The sequence below is a fragment of the Triticum urartu genome, chromosome 5A (genome assembly GCF_056163025.1).
Source record: "Triticum urartu cultivar PI428250 chromosome 5A, HENAU_Tu73, whole genome shotgun sequence".
Lineage (NCBI taxonomy): Eukaryota > Viridiplantae > Streptophyta > Magnoliopsida > Poales > Poaceae > Triticum > Triticum urartu.
Genome location: NC_141877.1, coordinates 505,190,086 through 505,210,955, shown reverse-complemented (window position 1 = coordinate 505,210,955; position 20,870 = coordinate 505,190,086). Strand labels below are relative to the sequence as shown.

The 20,870-nt window shown below is 46.0% G+C and overlaps 1 protein-coding gene and 2 pseudogenes across 1 annotated transcript; all 3 read right to left on the bottom strand.

Annotated features, from left to right (window-relative positions):
- Positions 1 to 1,537: 1,537 nt before the first annotated feature.
- LOC125556432 (RING-H2 finger protein ATL78 pseudogene) lies at positions 1,538 to 2,335 on the bottom strand (annotated as a pseudogene).
- Positions 2,336 to 9,708: 7,373 nt separating this feature from the next.
- Positions 9,709 to 11,542, bottom strand: LOC147972289 (uncharacterized). Its single transcript, XM_087524288.1, has 2 exons — positions 10,161 to 11,542; positions 9,709 to 10,054 (listed from the first exon to the last, which is right to left on the bottom strand). Exons 1-2 carry the CDS (start codon positions 11,519 to 11,521, stop codon positions 9,709 to 9,711), a joined length of 1,707 nt encoding a protein of 568 aa, XP_087380414.1. The 5' UTR covers positions 11,522 to 11,542.
- A 7,453-nt stretch (positions 11,543 to 18,995) lies between these two features.
- On the bottom strand, positions 18,996 to 19,899 carry LOC125556431 (RING-H2 finger protein ATL72 pseudogene; annotated as a pseudogene).
- Positions 19,900 to 20,870: the final 971 nt, after the last annotated feature.

The following is a 20,870-nucleotide window of genomic DNA, read 5'->3' as shown; positions in this document are numbered from 1 at the left end:
CTGTAACAAAGTGAATTCTTTAGGATAGGATATCCGTTCGTAAAGTGAATAGCAGTATATTGCTCTCATCGTACCTTTTACTAGCGATTTAGAGCAGGGTTGTTTTGCTATGCATGTATCAGTTGCTAATATCTACCTTGGGATAAATGTATGCACTTTTCCTCTAAAATAAATAGATATATGCTCCAGCGAATATCTTGCTCTAAACGTACTGTTCTATTAAATATGATTCGAAACAGTGTTGATACCTTGCCGTGCCAAATATGCTCTTTAAGGGCATCTCCCTCCTCGCCACCTCCGGAGGCCACCGGCGGCAAAGTTGTGCGGTCACCAGAGAAGGGGGCGACGGGACATTTTTGCGTCGAGGCAACAATCTATGGAAGTTGCTCCTTGTTGTGGCTGTGGCAAGACGTCGGCTGTATGGAGAATGTGGATGGTGCTATGGTCCACTGATGATGGCGGCAGCCGCCAGAGAGATCCGGCATCTTGTTGCGCCTTGTTCAGCAGATCTGGTGGCAGGGGCAACCGGATCCGGCTTGCCTGCTCCTTCCCCATGTTTTCATCCGTACTCCCACTTCATCCTACGGTTGTTTTTTTTCTTTTTTCTTTCTAATCTAATCATCTCTCCCCTGATTTTAAGGAGATGAGGCCAAGTTTTATTTTGTTCCAATCAAATTAAGCCACGTATGTGGGAGCTCGGATGCGCACACGTCGAAGGAGCAGGTAAGTCTCGTCCAGGGCAACCCATGTCAAAACATCTCGTTCGATCTGGTGGGGATTTGCATGGCGGCCGCGTTCAGCGGTAGTTGGCGGCTGTGTTCAGCTCTAGTTGGCGGCGCGGAGGGGTGCCTCCAGGAGTCGTTGGGCCGAATCTCGGCCCGTGTGTGCCTGTGGTCTGGATGGATGGCTTCAGATGGTGTAATGGTGCCGTCTATGGTGGGGAGCCAAGAAGTCTATTCTGTTAAATTTGCATACATATCCTATTTGACACCGACTGTACATTTAAATTCAAATTTATAAAATATAATTTGAACGATTGCAAATTTTCTGCTGTCCGTCAGAGTATCCAGCAACCGGCCGGTCATCCAAAACCCCGACCAAAAATAAGAACCATGCTATGATAAATAAGGGTATGTACAACAGTTGATAAGATACTCTTATCTTAAACCCACCACATAATCTAGATGAGGCAATAAAAATGATATACAATTGATTATTTCATAGTATTGTCTCTGATAACTATATATCTCTAAATATAGGGTGGGACATATTATTTCTAAGAGATCATTTTTTACTTAAGAGAAGGCATGTCTTTTCTTATGGTTTCTGTTCTTCACTTCAAAGTTTATCCTAGTAAGTCGCAATCCTAAGATAGCTTCCTTGTACAGTCGCTAGGTAAGATGAGACTGCGTCACCATGTCCCAGACATTTATTTCAATTTATGGAACTCCGTTTAAAAAGACAGCAGCTTTGCTGGTCGTTAGTCCCATGACAGACGGAGAATCAAAGGCAACCCTACTTCACCAAAACTGTTTACTCATAGTAGTATGTCAGTACAGCATTATGCGCCGTCGAATATTTACACTAACAATTGAGCTCTTCGATCATATACACTGTACATTCCACTAGCAAGCTGCGGCTGACAAGCACGGCAGCAATCATTGCCGGAAACTTCCACAACCACAAGAGCTTGCGCATGCGGGACTGTGCTGTACCGGCAGCAATGGCATGCTTGGTCGCGCGATGGACTCACAGTCTCACACGATGACCACGGTGACGGTCGTGTTCGTCTCCGCCGCCTTCGCGGGCGCGCCTTCGATGACCGGCTGCCGGCACGTGGGACAGGAGCCGTTGGACACCAGCCAGGCGTCGACGCAGCGGACGTGGAAGCCGTGCGCGCACTGCGGCAGCACGCGCACCTTCTCGCCGTCCACGAACTCGCTGAGGCATATGGCGCACACGTCGTCGATGTCCTCCCCTGAGCCGTACACCTCCACGGGGAGGCTCCTGAGGACGCGCCTCTTGATGCCGCTGCCGCTGCAGGCCACCCGCGCGGACGCCCGGCCCTCGCCGGCAGCGGCCGCGGCCACGCGCCCCACGCGCCGGAGCGCGCACCGCGCCAGCGAGTTGACTGCGATTATGAGGAGCAGCCCGAGGAAGAGCACGGCTAGGATGATCACCACGTTGGTCTCGAAAGACGAGTCTGCCCTCGTCCCCGCCGGAGCCGCCGCGCCTCCGCTGCCTCCGTAGGCAACGCTCGACGCCGGCGCCTCCGAGTCAGGACGACCCATGGTTGATGAAGTTATATACTCCGGGAGATGTCGATCGAGCAGAGTTCACCCGACCTCTGTTTCAAGCTAGATGAAAGTTATGGCTGTTGTTTCGAACTGGTTGCTGTCTGTCTGTCGTTCTCTGCTCTGTTCGTGGGGTATATATAGGAGGGCGTACTTTGTTGGATGACAAGGCACTGGGTAAAGTTCAGGAATCCTATCTATCTGGTAGTGAAAGCTCACGTCTACGACTGTCAAGTGGCACGACTGTGGCTGTAGTGCTGTAGTACGTGGTGCCCGTCCCAACGCCCGTGTCAAAAGTGGCACATGTATAGGTATTACGTTGTACCCGTCCCTACTGCCGGTTAAAAAAGAGTCGAAGCACTTTCAAAAAAAAAAGAGTCGAAGCATACGTTGTACCCATCCTTTCTATTCTGTTCTTGGGAGATATCAATAGAAATACGGAACCACCAAAAAATCCGACGTCAGTTTTCTGTGATCCTATTTCATCTTTACGCAGTAGCAGCCAGTGGAGAAAAAAAATCTTTCAAATAATTCACTTAACTTTCGAGCTGCAGTTGGTCTATGTGCCAATAATTCAATAGGTCATCTAGTTCAGTTGAGAGAAAACTATGAAGTCACACAAAAGAACAACAACACACACAAATAGCCCTTTTTATATTAGGTAACATCATCCATACAAATGTGAAACTACAAACACCATGAAGATATGGCAAAGCCGATCCCAATTATTCATTTCCATGTAAATAATGGTCAATTCTAAACTAGCACAAATGATTATAACACGAACATATCTATGAATAGTAGTAACAAGAGCCATATATATGGCTCAAATAACTGCAAAACTTTGGGCACTTTTATGTATAGAAGTTCGAGTACAAATATACAGCGAAACAAAACAAATCTTAGAGAAAAAAAGTTTGGAAAATTAGGAAAGTGCAATTTTGAATACAAATGTAAAACTATGAACACCGTGGTGATATGGAAATTTTGCACCAAAAAAGATTTTTGTAGTCTCTTGTATAGAATAAACAACTACTTCCTCCGTTCCATAGTGTAAGACGTTCTTTGACAGTAGTGTAGTTTAAAAAAATGTCTCACACTATGAGACAGAGGGGAGTACAAAATAGATATATGTTGGAAACTGCTTTTTATGTACGAAAGATGTTAGATCCTTCACATAATTTATATCATATGAAACTATATAAAATACTCATGTAAAACTAGATGAAGTCCATGTATAAAATTAAAACATATACCAAATGGAAACTAGATGTATGAAATATCAAGGGTGATGGAAGACAACACTAATTATATAACAACTTAAGGAAGATATATGATGGTTATATTCCATTGATAAATGAAGGAAATACATTTTATTAAGATGTGAGCTTTTCTGGCCTAAATATGTTGTGTACATTTAGTTTTAGAAGCTTGAGAAAAACTATGAAGTCCGACAAAAGAACTATGAGACACATATATCGTCCTTTTGTATTAGGTATCATCTTCCATACAAATGTGAAACTACAAGCACCATGATGGTATGGAAAAGCCGATCCCTATTATTCATAGTAGTGTAAATAATGGAAAATTATTAAACCAGCTCAAATGATTACAACACAAACATATCTATGAATAATATGTTCTTTAAATAGAAGAGCAAGTAGTTACTCCAAGGCAATAATTTTTCATGAGAGAAAATAGTCCCATGTTGAAAATATTTGACGCTATAAATTTTGTATAAATTCCCTCCAAAAATAAATTTAACCTGCTATTTCGTTTATAATTCTGTACATATATAAATTATAAAAAGTACGACGCCAATTCTTTTTCATGATGTATGTGACACACTTTTTTTACTATAAATTTTCTGGTGACATAAATATGGTACTTTTTTTAGAACGAAGACTATAAGGAAACACAATAATATAATAACATCCATGATGCTGTCTTTCCAAGGATTGATAGGGCTAAACTATGGAAAATTATTTAATCCATAGATTTGTTAAATTTCAATAAAATATTTGTAATAATAAGCTAAAACGATAAATGGATTCCATAATTTATGTAATTTCAACTATAGAAGGAGTTTAGTAACAAAATATGACAGACAATAAATGGACATTCACGGGCCACTCAACTAGTTATTTTTAATAATACTACAACTGTGCGCATGGGACCTTGCAATCACAACTCCAAAGTCTAGAGAATCTCATCTGGCAGTGAAATCTCATGGTTGTGAGCCCTAGTGGCTCGAGTAGTGTGTGTGTCCCTACTGCATTGTAAACAATGGAGCAAAGAAGTGCGCTCTTATCTGCTACAACAGAAGAGTGTGAATTTACGTTGTCCATGTCCCCACTGTCTCCAAATTAAAAAGAGCAAAACCGTGCGCTTTGTTTCTGTGGCTAGAAAAGAATCTGCCACGACATCCTGCATGGCAACTTCCCTGTGGGGAGTTTATTACCAAACATGAGTGCTTAAGCTGACAATGCACGCGCTAATGCCGACATTGATAGGTGGTTGGTTTTCTTGGTATCTTGGATATCCAGGGTTAATTGCATTTGGTTAGCCGAGAGATTCTTAGGATAGTAATGAGTTTTCCAAATGATCTGCGAGAAAGTGAATTGTTTAAGATATCTTCCCGTAAAGTTGTGCCCAACAGGATAGCAGTATGTTGCTCTCAATTTACTTTTTGATAGTGATTTAGAATATAGTTACTCTGTTATGCATGTATCACTCACTAATATCTTCCTTCCCATAAATACATGCACTTTTCCTCTTAAAATAAATCAATATATGCTCCAACAAATATCTTGCTCTAAGCATAATGTTTCTTTAAATATGATCCAAAATAGAGTTAATACCTTTCCTTGCCAAATAGCGATATGCTCTTTAACAGTTTAACATACTTGCTTTTAAGAGCTTCAAATCTAGAGTTTTTCAAGTTTTGTTCAAAAGTTGGACCAGCAAATATCTTCCTTTGAGAATATTATACTAGTTTCTTAACGACATAAGAGATTTGTTTGACTTATCTTTCCAGTAAAGGTGTAACTAGAAAGCAACACCGCCCATTGGGCAACATATACGCTTTGCATTTTAGCATTTGGTGGCTTCATTGAATGGAGGATATGAGTCTACCTATATGTATATAGTAGAGAAAAATTTCATATGTGAATCGAGCCCTAGCGCCGCCACCGAGTCCAATCTTACAGCCTGAATCCCTCCTCCCTCGCCCCTCCCCCACTTTATCACTCTCCCTCCTTGCAGCCTCCGGAGGCAATCGTCGGCTAAGTTGTGCAGTCTCGAGGGAAGGGACGGTGGGTCATTTCTGCATCGGGACAACGATCTTAGGAAGTTCTCCTTGTTGCAACGGCAGCACGGCACCGGATGTGCACGAAGGAGGTGGCTGGTGCTATGGTCCACTGATGGTGGCGGCTGCCGGCAAATTTTGTGTCCTATTACACCTTCTTCACCGGATCTGGTGGAAGGGGCAGCCCCTGAGAAGAATTTCCATCCTATCTAGTGGGGATTTACTCCTTCATATCAGCATTTTCCTAGAAGATGGCTGATGAGTGATATTTTTGCACTCATTCCACCATTGTTTAAACTGGATAATCCTGAAATTTTCAAAAGAAACACTTTGAAACTAGCACTAATAAGTAATGAATGCAAGAAATCATAAAATCCTTGACCTTTGTTAAAGGTGCGATTGTTTGGCTCCTCCATATGGGAGATTCTAAACAAGCGGTGGATGTCTTACCTAAGTGAGAAACCAAGGTACGAATCATTGGAGATACAAGTGCTTGTGTTAGTTCGATGTCCTGTAACATAAATAAAATCTTCTTGTGCCCCCAATAATCGTAACAAGGATTTCAATCCCTGCCCTTCTTTTAGTTGAACAAGCCTATTGCAAGATAATGTGTGATATATATTTTCGGTACTTCCGGAATAAAATAAAAGTGGAAATAAAACAACGTTTAAATGTTGTTGAAAGGTGATTATTATGGTGGAAAATGGACTGGAGTTCATAGGTTCACCAAGTATAACTCTCCAATGCATACAAATGTGAATGGTGACTTTCTCATGCGTAAAAGTGCAACATGGAACACTCATGTTAATGCGAGACAAGTATGATGACCCGCAAGCGTAGGGGATGTCAACAGTTTTGGGGCGAAATATTTCAACCCAAATTTATTGATTTGACACAAGGAGAGTCAAAAAATATTTATAAGCCTTAGCCGTTGATTTTTCAATTCAACCACACCTGGATAGATAATTTACTTGGCACAATTTATTAGTAGCAAAGTGATATGATGACAGTAGCAGTGAAATAGTTGTACTAATGGTATTGTAGTAAAGTAAAAGATTACAAGAGTAACATTATGGAAAGAGTAGGCATGGATACATATAATGGGTGTTGTGTAGATGAGTTCACTTATGCGATATTCATAACATAGAGTGACATCAAACTAGGTCCAATTCATAAATCATATGTAGGCATGTATATTATGTAGGTACTTGTACGTGGTTGCGTCTGAAAAAGCGGCATAAGTATAGGTATTGTGTTATGTTTTACCTGTCCCTACTGCCAATTAAAAAAAGTAAAAGCGTATGCTCATATTCTCTTTTATTCAGGGGAGAGGTAACTAGAAATATACCATGCAGATAAGCGCGTAATGAGATATGGATCATTTGTTGCCCCAAAGACCAAGAGGACTGGAATTTCATTATCTATATGTCGAAAATATTTGTGTTACTCAATACATGTTTTTAAGCTTTGTCAAAAAGAAGGTTGGAACCCCGACCTCTGCATGAATTGATGCACACAAACATTTTTATTAAATTTGATGCAAGTTAGCAAAGCTAAAGTCATTAATAAAATGAGTACATAGGAAAAACAATTACAATAGAACCATTACATGATATGAATGTAACACCTACAACTATGTCGACTTCTTCCACAACAATGCCTTCGAGAAGAGATAAGCACCCTCATCTCACCGTCGTCATGTAGACAATATCTTCAACAAGATAAGGACACAAGTTCGTTGATGCTCAGTCCGACCAGCAAAGGCTAAAACAAAGGTTTTCACCACGGACATGAAGTGTGTTCCAAACACCATCTTGGCAACGGATCTTCATGCCAGCCAGTTCACCACGCTATGACAGAGTGGCATTAGTAGATAGATGGCATGTATGCCCACCAACAACCATCACCATGGCCGCTAGGACGCTGGCCATGCCGTGGTGGTGAACTAGTTGCTGCCACTTCACACCCACATGCAATGTTAAGGTATAATGACATTTGGCGGGATCTATTACACGATAAATATCAGAACCAAAATCTCAATTATAAAACGGAAGTTGGGTGACTGATAACCCACAAGTATAGGGGGTCGCGACGTTATTCGAGGGTAGTATTTCACCAAAATTTATTGATTCAACACAAGGAGAGCCAAAGAATATTTATGAGTATTATCAGCTGAGTTGTCAATTCAACCACACCTGGAGAACTAAATGTCTGCAGCAAAGTGTTTAGTAGCACACTTGGAGAACCTTGTATTGAAGATCAAAGAGAGAAAAGAAGCCATCTAGCTACTAGCTATGGACTCGTAGGTCTGCGGTGAACTACTCACGCATCATCGAAAGGCTACAAGGATGATGTAGAAGCCCTCCCTGATCGATTCCCCTCTGGCAGAGTACCAGAAAAGGCCTCCGGATGGGATCACGGAAGAACAGAAGCTTGCAACAGCGGAAAAAGTGTTTCGGGTGACCCTCTATTGGTTTGGGAATATATGTGAATTTATAGAGGTGTAATTAGATCAAAAAGAGTTGCGTGGGGCCCACAAGCTCAGGGGCGCGGCTACCCCCTGGGGCGCGCCCTGTGAGCTCATGGCTCTCTCGTAGCTCTTAATTCTAGCGTCCTCTCTAACCTTCTAGGGTCCCTTCTGGTCCAGAAAAAATCACTATAAAGTTCATCATGTTTGGACTTCATTTGGTATTGATTTTTTCTAAAAAGCCAAAAATAGGAACTGACACTAGCACTGGATTAATAGGTTAGCCCCCAAAAATTATATAAAATAGCACAAAAATGCATATAAGGCATCCAATATTGATAATATAATAGCATGAAATGATAAAAAAAATAGATACGTTGGAGACTTATCAAGCGCTATCGGGCAAATTCTATAAATGTTGCCTGCCCCTTGACTTTCGAAGTTAACGAGTGCACACCTAAGTTTAGTTTAGAGATATCTACCATTCCTAACGTGAAGCCATTATAGATGTCATAAAGGGGACCCTTCAATATATCCCATAACCTACGGAAAAAACAACAGTCCATCCATCAGGGCCCAGAGTCGTATCATGCTCATGGAGAGAAGAGTTGCGTAAATTTCTTGATGCGGGAAGGAGAGCATAAGCTCGCCATTTTCCTCTGATGAGACATGTTGTGAGTGACCCCACAAATCAGAGTGCGACACGACCAACTTAGGTGCATCAGAGCCCATCAATCCAATGTAGAATTCATATGTGTTTCTTGATGTCCTCCTGACGAAAATGAGCCCCTGCTCCAATTTCATATGTAGGATGGAATATTTGAATCTAAGACCATTCGCACAAGCATGAAAATAAAACGTGTTCACATCCCCTTTAGTAATCCACTTGACTTCGTCCCTACGGCGCCAATACCCTTCCTCCACGCGAAGAATAGAAAGAACCTTGTTCTCAGTGGCATATATGTGCTCCCATTCAGCTTCTAAGAGAACATGTGTTAATCAACATGTGCGGGAAGCGGAGCAAGCTCAACAACTAGTTGTTCGTGCAGCACCTTGTCAGCACTCTTGATAATTGCCTTTTCCCCGGCCACGAATGAATAGATGCAACTTAGAGCATCTCTAGCCGTTCGGCCCCCCAGGGCGCTAAAAAGGGCGGTCTGGGGGCGAATCGGCGCTAGTTCGGCCTCTAGGGGCGATCTAGCTCCCAGTCACGCCCCTAGGATGCGAAAAATTCAAACTTGGTCATTCCCGCTCACAAAAGACGCCACAAGTCGGGCGATCGCAAGCCATAGTTCGGCGTACAAAAAATAGAGCGGCAGAAGTTCCCGTGCGCATCACTCGGCCGGCTCTGCCCCAGGCGTCGGCGGAGTTGGCGTGCGCGGGCTTGGCGGTATCGGGGCAGCCTCTGCGCTGGGCGGTGTCGGCGCGGCTTCGGTGGTGCTGTGCGTCGTGGAGGCGTCGTCACGCGGGCTTCGCGGCGGCGGCGGCGTGTGCGTCGGCGTCGGCGTGTGCGTCGGGGGCCTTGTCGAGGGAAGCTGGTTCAGGATGAGGCCGCGCTCCGCCAAGTACCACACCTTGACCGCCTCGTCGGTGCTCTGGAGCATGTCCGCCCCGCCCAGCAGAAAAGTCAGGTCGGTGTTTCACTTCTTCGTGGCGACGTTCGTCCGGAGCAGGTCGAGCTTGACGGCGCTGCTCGACATCAACGCCGACCACCGCGCCTCGGTCTTCTCTTCACGAAGGACGGCCCGGGCCTGCGCGTCGGCGAGGCAGTGGTCGATGGACTCCTGCACTCGAGCGGTGTCCGCATCGGCGTATTTCCCCTTCTTGGCAACTTTGTTGCCGTCCGGCCACCCTTCCGATGCGCCAGAAGTCGGCGCGTCCGGCTTGTAGGTCTCCTTGGCCTTGTCGAGGGTGCGCCAGACTTCTGCCCACTTCTCGCACTTGTCAATGCGCTTGTAGACGTGGAGGTACTTGAATTCGGCGTCGCTGTTGCTCTGCCGGTACAGGGCGAACATGCGCAGCAACTGCGCGGAGGAACAAACAGTTGGCGCACGTACACGGCGAAGAGAGGCGGGAGGCCGGCTTGGCATACCTGATCCTCGACGCTGGCGCCGCTCTTCGGGCGAGCCGCGACCTCCTCGACGACCCCATGCCATTTGTTGCACGCCCCTGGATACGCCCCCAATGGTTCGCCATCGTCTTGGAGCCGCGCTGCATGTAGACGCCTTTGAAGTAGGGGTCGACGAGCTTGCGCTCGTCGAACTCGGTCTTGATGCGGTCCCAGTATGTGTCGATGCTCTGGTTCGTGCCGGTCGTCGGGTCGAGGCAGACGACTTTCCATACTTCGGCGAGGCATTCCTCCTCCTTGGACGCCCACTTGATGTGCGGCTCGCCTGTCCTGGCCGCGCGCTTCTTCTTCTTCTTGCGCCCCTTCGCCGTCGCAGGCGTCGGCTCCTCCTCCTCTTCCTCCTCCTCATCGTCCTCCTCCTCCTGCTCCTCCTCGTCGTAGACGTAGCCGAGCTCGCCGTCCATGCCGCCACTGAGATCCACCACCTCGTCCAGGTGACGCACCCGGGAGACGTGGCGGCCGCGGCTGAACCTGCCGCGATGATGTCGTCCATGTCGGCCTCGGTCTCGTCGGTGTCGCCGAGGTGTGAGAAGGGCAGCGAGCCACGGCGTAGCGGGGGCGTCGGGGAGGAAGCGTAGGCGGGCGGCGAGTAGTTGTATGGAGGGTACTGCACGCCGGCGAAGGCGGGAGAGGGCGTGCGCTGGGTTGGGTATCCGTGGGGGAAGGTGACGTTTGGGTTGAACCCACCGTGCGCGTCCCCGTCGGCGTAGCCCGGCGAGGGCGATCCCCATGGCTGCGGAGAGCCGACGCCTTGCTGGCCCCAGGGCGCGTACTGGGCGTGGCTTCCGAGTGGATTCATCATCCCCGCGCGAGTCACCTCGGCCTCGGTTTGGTCCGCCGAGGCAGCCGCAGCCGCGCGCGACGCATTGTCGCGGGCCTTCTTGGCGATGGCCCTGTTCCGCCGGTCGGCGGTGACAGCCTCCCGCCGCTGAACTTCCACCCTCCACTCGGCGTTTGACATGCCCGGTGGCTTGATCGGCGGCGCCCTCGGCTTCCTCTGCTTCGGCTGGGCGACGGAGGCGGTCGCGGTTGCCGCCGCGCGGGGGGCGACGTACTTTTTCGGTGGCATGGCGGCCGGCTGGGAGGGAGGCGAGCGGGAGGGAGATTGGCGGGAGGAAGGAAGAGTACGAGAGGGAAGTGGGGAAAACGCGGGAAGAAACGATGGGAAGAGGCGCCCGCCTTGCCGACAGGGCGGACCCACACGCCCTTTTCGCTTGTGCCGGCGCCCCAGGCGCCCCAGGAAGCCGGGTTCGGCCTGGGTCCGCCGGCACCAGTTTCAGCCCGAGCCGACGAAAAACGGGTTTCTGGAGACGCGACTGGGCCATTTTTTCGGCGCCGGCGTGGCAAAAACGCCTGGGAAGAGCCTATTGAGGGCGCGGCTGAAGATGCTATTAGCCACCACCACAATCTGTACCAACATAGGACCACACGAGTTAATGGTTAATGGAAGTGCTTGCACCCAACAACCATTATCAGCGACTTGAAGCCCACCACTCAAACCACAGAGTCTCAAAATTGAACCTGGTGCTCCTCTTGATGCACTCCTCTACTGAGGAGAGCACGAGGGAACAAGTTCAGAGCCAATGGGCATTTCCACGATCAATAGGCACAAAGGGAAGAGCACTTCACACTCCGAAGAAACAAACTATGTCCAAAACGCTATGAACATGAGCTGATTGCTTGTTAGTCCACTTAAATGTAGCACCCAATCTGGTCACTTCCCCATCACGACAATCAAATTATTAAACATGTTGACCCTTGGCCAATCGATGTTCGAGTTATTCTTATTAGATCAAGTTAAAATCGCGACCAACCATGATTGCCGACAGGATACACTAGCCAGAACAACTTTGGTCTTGATTACCTTCAAGAAATCAATAGATCGCATGTGGTCAGTGGGACCGTAAACCAATGTCTAATAACGACACCAAGGAAGAAAATCCCTTCGTCCCATGAAACCACCTCACAACACTCCCGATTAAAACCCATCAACAAACTAGAGGAGTGGCCACCGGGCGCAACCTAGCATCAGTCATATCGTTCTAAAGGATCAATCGAAAGTAAGTCTCTTGCGCTAAAATCTGCCTTGGTGGTTTCTTACAATGCCACTACGTCCAAACTATCGTGGCTCATATATTCTTTAAGTTGTGTTCTTCTACCCACGTGATCTAAGCCACGGATGTTTGAAAACATGGGCCACAGAAGCTCACTGGTTTAGCCATATGACCAGGAGAGTATGAGTGTGCGGCCCCAGCCACACCGCTATCCTTTGTGGGCTACAGAACATTTATGTCGGGGGCCCCAATCACCGAATACTAGTTGCAGGCGCATGAGCATCAGCCTCTGCTAAGACTGCCTACGCCAGCTCACGGGAACGAAGCAAAGAAAGGAAATGGAAACGTGAAAGATCAGAGCTATCGAGCGGAATCCCACTATCGATGGAAACCCCACAATCATCCAAAACCTTAAGAAATTTATCATCAGAGAACTCACTAAGGATGGAGTAATTGGGAATAGTATTTACCTGAAAGTTCAAGATGCTTTTCCGTGGCCAGCAGCTGCGCATGCTTGAGGGACGAGAGATCGGCTATTTCACCATTGGGAAGCATGCAGGAGCGGTGAGGGCCCATCGGATTCACCTTGGAGTGCTTGGCCTTGGCGATGGAAGCCACAAGCGTGATGTCTAAGGGAAGTTGGTCAGCTGATATAGCCGAGGAGCATGACGCAGACGCCGAGGTTGGCCAAGGGGATGCCAAGACAATGACGACTTGTCTTGGAGTCTCAGGCAGCGTAGTGCGCAACATGAAAATCTTGCAGGTCATGATATATTGTGTTACGACGATCTTTGGTTGTGACATGTGTACGTAAAGTCATGAAGGCCTAACCGTTGTACACCATTAGTAAAAGAGCGGCCCACTATAACAGAAGCCATATATATGTCTCAAATAAATGCAAGACTATGTGGACTTTTACGTATAGAAGTTCGAGTACAAATATACATCCAAAGAAAATAAATGTCAGAGACAATAATTTTGTAGAATTAGGAAAGTGACATTTTGAATACACATATAAAACTACAAACATTGTGGTGATATGGAAATTTTGCGAAAAAAGGAGGTATGCAGTCTCTAGTATAGAATAAACAATTACAAAATAGATATATGTTGGAAGCTGCCTTTTGTGTATGAGATATGTTTGAAGACATCCTTCTCAGAACTGAAGTCATATGAAACTATACATTCAAAAAAATAGTCGTATGAAACTAGATGAGGTCCATCTTCAAAATAAATATATATACCAGATGGAAACTAGATGTAGGAAATATCAAGGAGGATGGAAGAAAACATGAAATACTTCTATATGACAGCCTAATGAAGATATATGATGGTTATATTCCATAGATAAAGGAAGGAAATAGGTCTAATTAAGACGTGAGCTTTTCCAGCCTGAATGTGTTGTGTACACTCAGTTCTAGAAGTTTGAGAAAAAATATGCAGTGAGACAAAAGAACTATTAAACAAATAAATATCCCATTTATATTAGATATTAGCAGATATCATCTTACATACAAATGTGAAATTACAAACACCATCCCCGCAAAAAAAAAGAAGTGAAACTACAAACACCGTGGAGATATGGCAAAGCCGATCCCAATAATTCATTTCAGTGTAAATAATGGAAACTTCTAAGGTAACACAAAAGATTACAACACAAATATATCTATGAAGAGTACTTTTAAGTAGAAAAATAATTAATTGCTCCAAACCAATATTTTTTCATTGGAGAAATACTCCCATGTTCAAAATATTCAACGCTTTAGATTTTGAATATATTGTCCCCACAAAGCAACTTTACCTGTTAATTCCTTTATGAATATGAACATTTAGAAACTATAAAAAGTATGATGCCAATCTAATTTTTGTGATGCATCTCATACACAATTTTGGCTATAAATTTTCTAGGAAACAAATATTTTAATGTGTGCACATATAATACGATTGAAGTGAATATGGTTCTTTTTTAGAATGCAGAATTATATGGAACACAATAATATAACAATATCCACAATGCTTAAAGTCTTCCCAAAATTTCATCTGTAGAATTGGTAATTTTCAATAAAATATTAGTAATAATAAGTTACATTAATAAACGAGATCTGGATTTTATGTAATCTTGAATTATATAGAGAGTTCGGTAATAAAATATGGCATTCGACAACTTACTTGTTATTTTCAGTAACATTACAACTCTGTGCATGGAACAATGCAATTGCAACTCCAAAGTCTAGAGAATCATATCTGATCTTGTAGTGAAAGCTCATGGTCATGACTTGTGAGCACTAGTGGCACGAGTGGTGTGTGTAGGTGGTGCAAGTCCCTACCGCATTGCAAACAATATGGGACAAAAAAAAATGCGCGCTCTTATCTGCTAGAACGGGAACGTGTGAATGTACGTCGTGCATGTCCCCACACTATCCGAAACAAAAGAGCATTCCATGGCTAGGAAACAATCTGCCACGATATCCTACATGGCATCGTCCCTGTGGGAAGTTTATTATCGTACTTGAGTGCTTAACATGACAATGCTCACGCTAAAGCGGGCGCTGATCGATGGTGAGTGCTCTCTTTGGATATGTGCACTTTCTTGGTATCTTGGATATGCAAGGTTGAACGTTAGGCGGGAGATATGAGTTGTCTAAATGATCCGTACTAGAGTGACTTGTTTAGGCTATCTGTCCCGTAAAGCTGTGCCCAACAGAATAGCAGTATGTTGCTCTCAGCGTAGTACTTTTTAATGGCGAGATTTTGAACAGAGTTGTTCTGCTATGCACGTACGACTCGCTAATATCTTTCTTGTCATAAGTATATTAACTTTTTCTCCAAAAATAAATTAATATATGCACCAGAAAATATCTTACTATACGTGTTGTTCTATTTAAAATGATTCAGGACAGGGTTAATAGCTCCCCGTGCCCAATGGGATCTGCTCTTTAACAGTTTAACATATCTGCTTTTAACGCTTCAGATCTAGAGTCGTTTAAACTAACCTTGTCCTAAAGCTGGATCAGCAAATATCTTCCGTTAAGCAAAATAGCAAATATTAGTCTTAACGATGCAACCTAGATATTTGTGTAATTTAATACCGCGAGAGTGATCTTTTACTTTTCCAGTTCACGCGCTATGTTTGAACCTCTTTCTTAAACAATGAAATGGCAAGTCTTTTGCCTTGTTTCAAAAAAAAAAATGCAAGAAGCAAGCAGCACCCCCCGTTGGCCAACACATAAGCTTTTAGTTTAACATTTATGGCATCAGTGAATGGAGGCTGTAATTAAGAAGATTGCTGGTTGGAAGGCTAGGTGGATCTCCTCCACTGGAAGAATGGTACTCAGTGAATGGAGGCTGTAATTAAGAAGATTGCTGGTTGGAAGGCTAGGTGGATCTCCTCCACTGGAAGAATGGTACTCGTGAGGTTTGTACTTTTGGCAATGCCAATTTTCATGCTTCTGGTTGTTCATCAACCAAAATGGGTCATCAAGCAAATCACTGGCTCAACGGTGAGATTCCAGCTGTTTCGTTTCCTAACCTTTTCAAGCATAGCAAGAACAGAAGAATATCGTTGGCTGAAGGACTCACCGATAGAAAATGGGCCACTCTTCTCAAGCGCAACCCGTGCACCGAGGTGTTGCGCGAATACATTGACTTCTAGCACAGATCCAGTGTGGTCACTTTGTCCAACCTGGAGGATGAGTTCATTTGGAAATGGTCAGCGGATGGAAGATATAATGCTAAGTCAGCTTACCTATGTCAATTCTGGGGCAAGATTGATTCTCCTCTTCCTGAGATCCTTTGGCATATCAAGGTTCCACCAAGAATAAGATTCTTCAGTTGACTCTTTGTACAGGGCAAATGTTTGACTGCGGATAACCTTGCGAAGCGAGGTTGGCCTCACAACCCGATCTGTCAATTATGCCACTTAGGGTGGGAGGATGGTCTGCACCTTGTATCTAGCTGCCCTTTCACGGCTGGAATATAGGGCTATTGCCCGGCAATATATAATTTTCCATTCAACCTCTTACCTATTGCTCATACTGGCTCTATATTGGACTGGTGGTTAAAGGCTTTGGATGGTACAGGCAGGAAAAATGACCTATCATCACTTCTAATGGCGGTGTCCTGGCAGGTTTGGAAAGAAAGAAACAGCCGCATATTCAACAACAAGGTAAACCACTTCCTGAAGGTCGCTGAGAACATTATCAATGAGCTGAATTCATGGAGAATCGTTGGATTCAAAGGAGCACAATGGACAGGCGCGAGATAATTTCTTTCTTTCTTTCTTTTTCTAGTGTACATTTATATAGCTTTTCCTTCCCCTTTCTGGCTGCCATCCGTCCTGAACATTGATCTGTATCCCTTGGGGTGTCTCATCCTATCTTAATGAATGAAATCAGCACAATGCTGTTTTTCATCAAAAAAAAGTGAATGGAGGCTGTGGATATGGCTCTACCTATATGTATGTGGTAGATTGTGCGTTGCCACTGTACAACATCGGCGAGATATTATTCTTATTAGACAGTGTCAAGTATAGTCGGCAGTATCGTGTTATTTTTGCTGGAGCTTGGTAATTTCTCCACGCATAAATATGTTCTCTTCATCACAAAGAAAAAGGCATGATCAGATTGAAAAAAAAAGACAAAGGCAAAACAAATCCTATGAAGGCATAGTAAGCCCCATTCACAAAAAGAAAATCATTCGCAAAAAGAAAAAGGCATAGTAAGCCCATGTATGTGAAATATGTAATGCCCTCCACCTTGTGTTTAGAGCATGACGAAAAGAAAACACAATTATCTTACTAGAATACTCCCTCCGTCCACGAATAAGTGTATGTTTGACATTTAAAATTTGTCCTCAAGACCCATAACATTCAACATATGGTCTCCTCACTTTCTACATGCACTTAACTCATTGGGGTGGGGTAATTAAAGAGGAAAGAGATGGCGACTTGCACCTTTCCAATGCATTTTTTACTATACTCCATAATCTGTCAAAATTTCTATAGTGGACGTAGGGAGTACTTATTTATTTTTAATCGACTTCAAGTGAGCTGTTTGACTTATCTTCGCATAAAGATACACCTGAAAAATATTTTCACGACCTCCCACGCCTCGCCACAGCCAATAAACATCAACGGGCTATGGCACCGAGCGGCTGGCGATGGAGAGACTTGTCTTCTCACGATTCAGGGTGCCGTCTTGTGTGAATCTCCCGTGTTGTGCATGCGGGTGTTCATCTTAGCCTTGCCTAGCGGCAACTAGCAGTGGCGCGACTGCGTGCTACCCATAAATGTCGGGAGCGTCAATAGTCCGGCTTGGCAGTCTTGCCTTATCCATCTTTTCAGCCACGCCTTGCCTTGTGTGGGATGGCGACGACTATATTGCGCGTATTAGTGGGGTGTATTTGTAGACAGTCTAGCTAGCACTTTAACCTCTGGCGGTGGACAGAGACACCAACCGGTGGCTTCTGAGGGAGAACCCTAGCACCAGCGGCGGTTATCTCGATGCCATGGTGTCTGTGGCGTGTGGATCTGACACTCATATGTGCTGAACCGATGCAGCAACGGGTGTGGGCTAGTGCAACACAGTGAGGGCGAGGCTTGCAAGATCATGCAGATTTGGCACGATGCATTGAATGTTGGCTTCGTCTTGTGGGGAGCTTGTGTGAGGCACAACACTCCTCTCCCTCATCTTGACTAGCTAACGCCGCGGAGGCCAATTCTGGCTCGTTTGCAGGCGGTAGAAGGAAATGTCATCCAAGTGGTGCACTTGGTGCAGGGGAGGGGAGGGGGCTGCTAGGCATGGTTATGGCGCACAATAGTAATCCGAAGTGATGAGATCGTCTTCCCTTCATGCATTTTCTTCTATGGCATGCTTGTTTTGTGTGGGTAGGGACGACAGAGAGCTAGGTGGACGCCAACTATGGAGGCAGACATATCAATTGTATTCTCTTGGAGTGGAAACTATGATGTATCATTCCGACATGATCAGGTAGTGTCGACATCTGTAAGATGTTATCTTGTGGAAGGTGTTGGTTTGATATTCCGTTTTGAGGGTGATAGTCGTTGGTCTAACTTGTTATTTGACCAACTAGCATTAGCGTGCCAGCGCCGATTCCTTCTTGAAGGTGTTGTTGATGAGTTGTTTTTACACTAATTATTACGCTCGTTTAAACATGATATTCCTTGTTTATTTTATTACTTATATATATATATATGTGTGTGTGTGTGTGTTTTTTGGTAGAAATCAAAACTTATATAAAAAGTACTCGAGGAGAATACCGATTCCATTCAAAATTGGGCGTCCATGAAGTTAACAGAAAAGAAGAGGACCAACTTTACGACCGCGACCATACCGCGCATCACCGTCTCTGTGATGTCAACAGAAGGTACTTTTGTGAAGGGTTCCCGGTCTTAAGCTGGGAGTACTACTCCCTCCGTTCCATCATGTAGTGTGTATAAATTTTTTTAAGTCAAATATCGTGAATTTTGATCGAGTTTGTAAAGAAAAAATATATACATCTATAGAATAGTAAATGCATATCACTAGATATCACAAGACATACTTTCAATTATATATATTTGATATTATAGATATAAATAATTTCTCTATAAACTTGATTAAAGTTTGTAAATTTAACTTCTTTAGAAAATCGATATGCCGCACATTGTGAAACGGAGAGGGTAGCATCAAAGTGGTCGGTTGAACGGTGCAGTTAGTCGTCCTCCATCCCTCGACGACTCGGCGTCACGGGCCACCCTACTTATCAACGGTGGCGGAGAATTGAAAACTGGAGCAAGGTAATTCAGCAAAATTGTTTACTCATAGGATGTCAGGAAAGCGCTTTGCCCCGTTGAATATTTACACGAGCAATTGAACATTTCAATCATTTATACACTCCACTATTAATCAGCGCCTGAAAATTCCGCAGGAGCTTGCGCATGCAGGGCTGTGCCGTGCCGGCAGCAATGGCATGCCTCGTTGCGTGATGAACTCACGCGATGACCACGGTGATCACCGTGTCCGTCTCACTCTTCGCGGGCGCGCCCTCGAGCACCGGCCGCCGGCACGTGGGACAGGAGCCGTGGGACACCAGCCAGGCGTCGACGCAGCGGACGTGGAAGCCGTGCCCGCAGAGCGGCAGCACGCGCACCTTCTCGCCGTCCACGAACTCGCTCAGGCATATCGCGCACACGTCGTCGATGTCCTCCCCGCAGCCGTACACCTCCACGGGGAGGCCCCTGAGGACGCGTCTCTTGATGCCGCTGCCGCTGCAGGCCACCCGCGCCGACGCCCTGCCCTCGCCGGCAGCAACAGCGGCGGCAGCCCCACGCCCCACGTACCGGAGCGCGCACCGTGCCAGCGAGTGGAGCCCGATGGCGAAGAGCAGCGCGAAGAAGACCGCGGCCAGGATGATCACCACGTTGGTTTCGAAAGCCGAGTCTGCCCCCGCCGGCGCCGGCGCTTCTCCCCCGCCTCCGAGGGCGGCAGCCAGCCCCGCGGCGATGCTCGACGTCGGCGCCTCGGAATCGGGACGACCCATGGTTGATGAAGTTATGTAATTCCAGAAATGTCCACCCAGCTCGATCAACTCACAGTTCACCCGGCACGCCGATCGGTCGATGCTTTGGTGGCTGTGTTATCTGTCTCTGTCTGTCGTTCTCTGCTCTGTTCATGGGGTATATATAGGAGGGCGCGGTCGAGGTGCCCACCATTGTTCTGCTGCGAGTGTACTTTGTAAAAGGGCGCGACCCAGCCAAGTTGCACCCTGATCTGCTGCTAGGCAGCTGAGTTTGGGCAAAGTGCATCTGTTAGTGAAAGCTCACGCCTACGACCGTTAGTGGCACGAGTGTGGACGTACGGGGTGCCTGTCCCCACTCTTTGTCAAAAGCGCATAAATATGCGCATTACGTTGTACCTATCCCTACCGCAAGAGGGCCCTCTTAAAAAGAAGCAAAAGCGTAAGAACATCTATAGCTGGACCTCTCAAACCCGCCTCATATGTACAGGCGGGCCGCCCAGTCACTGACCGATCATATTTTTTTGACCCCGATGAACGTCTTAAATGTGCCTCAAACCCCCAGGCTGACCGGCACCCCCATATCCAGCCTAAATATGGGCGGATATGAGGGCGCCGGGCGCGGCCGAGCACGCCAGCCACGTCGGACTGACGAAGGGGTCCCGGCCGAAAATACCGTCAAACCCGGTGGTCCGAAACTCGTCTCCTCCGTCGGACCGGTGGCACTGCGTGGCGCAGCTCCGACGGGCCGCGTAGTGCATTGCCCGGCTATTTAAGTTGATCGGCGACATCAAAACCCTACCATGCATCCATATTTTCCTCCTCCTGTCCATCGCCGCCGCCACTTTTCACTCCACCCGTTCGCCTAGTAGCCATGCCCCCATGCCACCGGGTGAGGAGCGAGCCATTTCTGACGCCGGAGCGCCGGCTCGAGCTCCTTGAGAAGATCCAGGCTAGGCGCGAAGCCCGGATCGCCGCAGGGCTACCTCCAGATGAAGTGGATCCGAAAGAGGAGTTGGAGGAGGAGGTGGAGGAGGACGACGACGACGAGGAGGATGAGGACTTTGAGGAGGAGGGGCATGAGCTGGAGGAGGAGGATGTGGGG

What these genes read in the sequence shown, in the direction of transcription:
- LOC147972289 (XM_087524288.1), bottom strand. Translation starts at nt 11,521, where the DNA reads ATGGCCCAGTCGCGTCTCCAGAAACCCGTTTTTCGTCGGCTCGGGCTG. An exon ending in GCGCCAGCGTCGAGGATCAG is followed by an intron (nt 10,055 to 10,160) that starts GTATGCCAAGCC and finishes GCAGAGCAACAG; the next exon opens with CGACGCCGAATTCAAGTACC.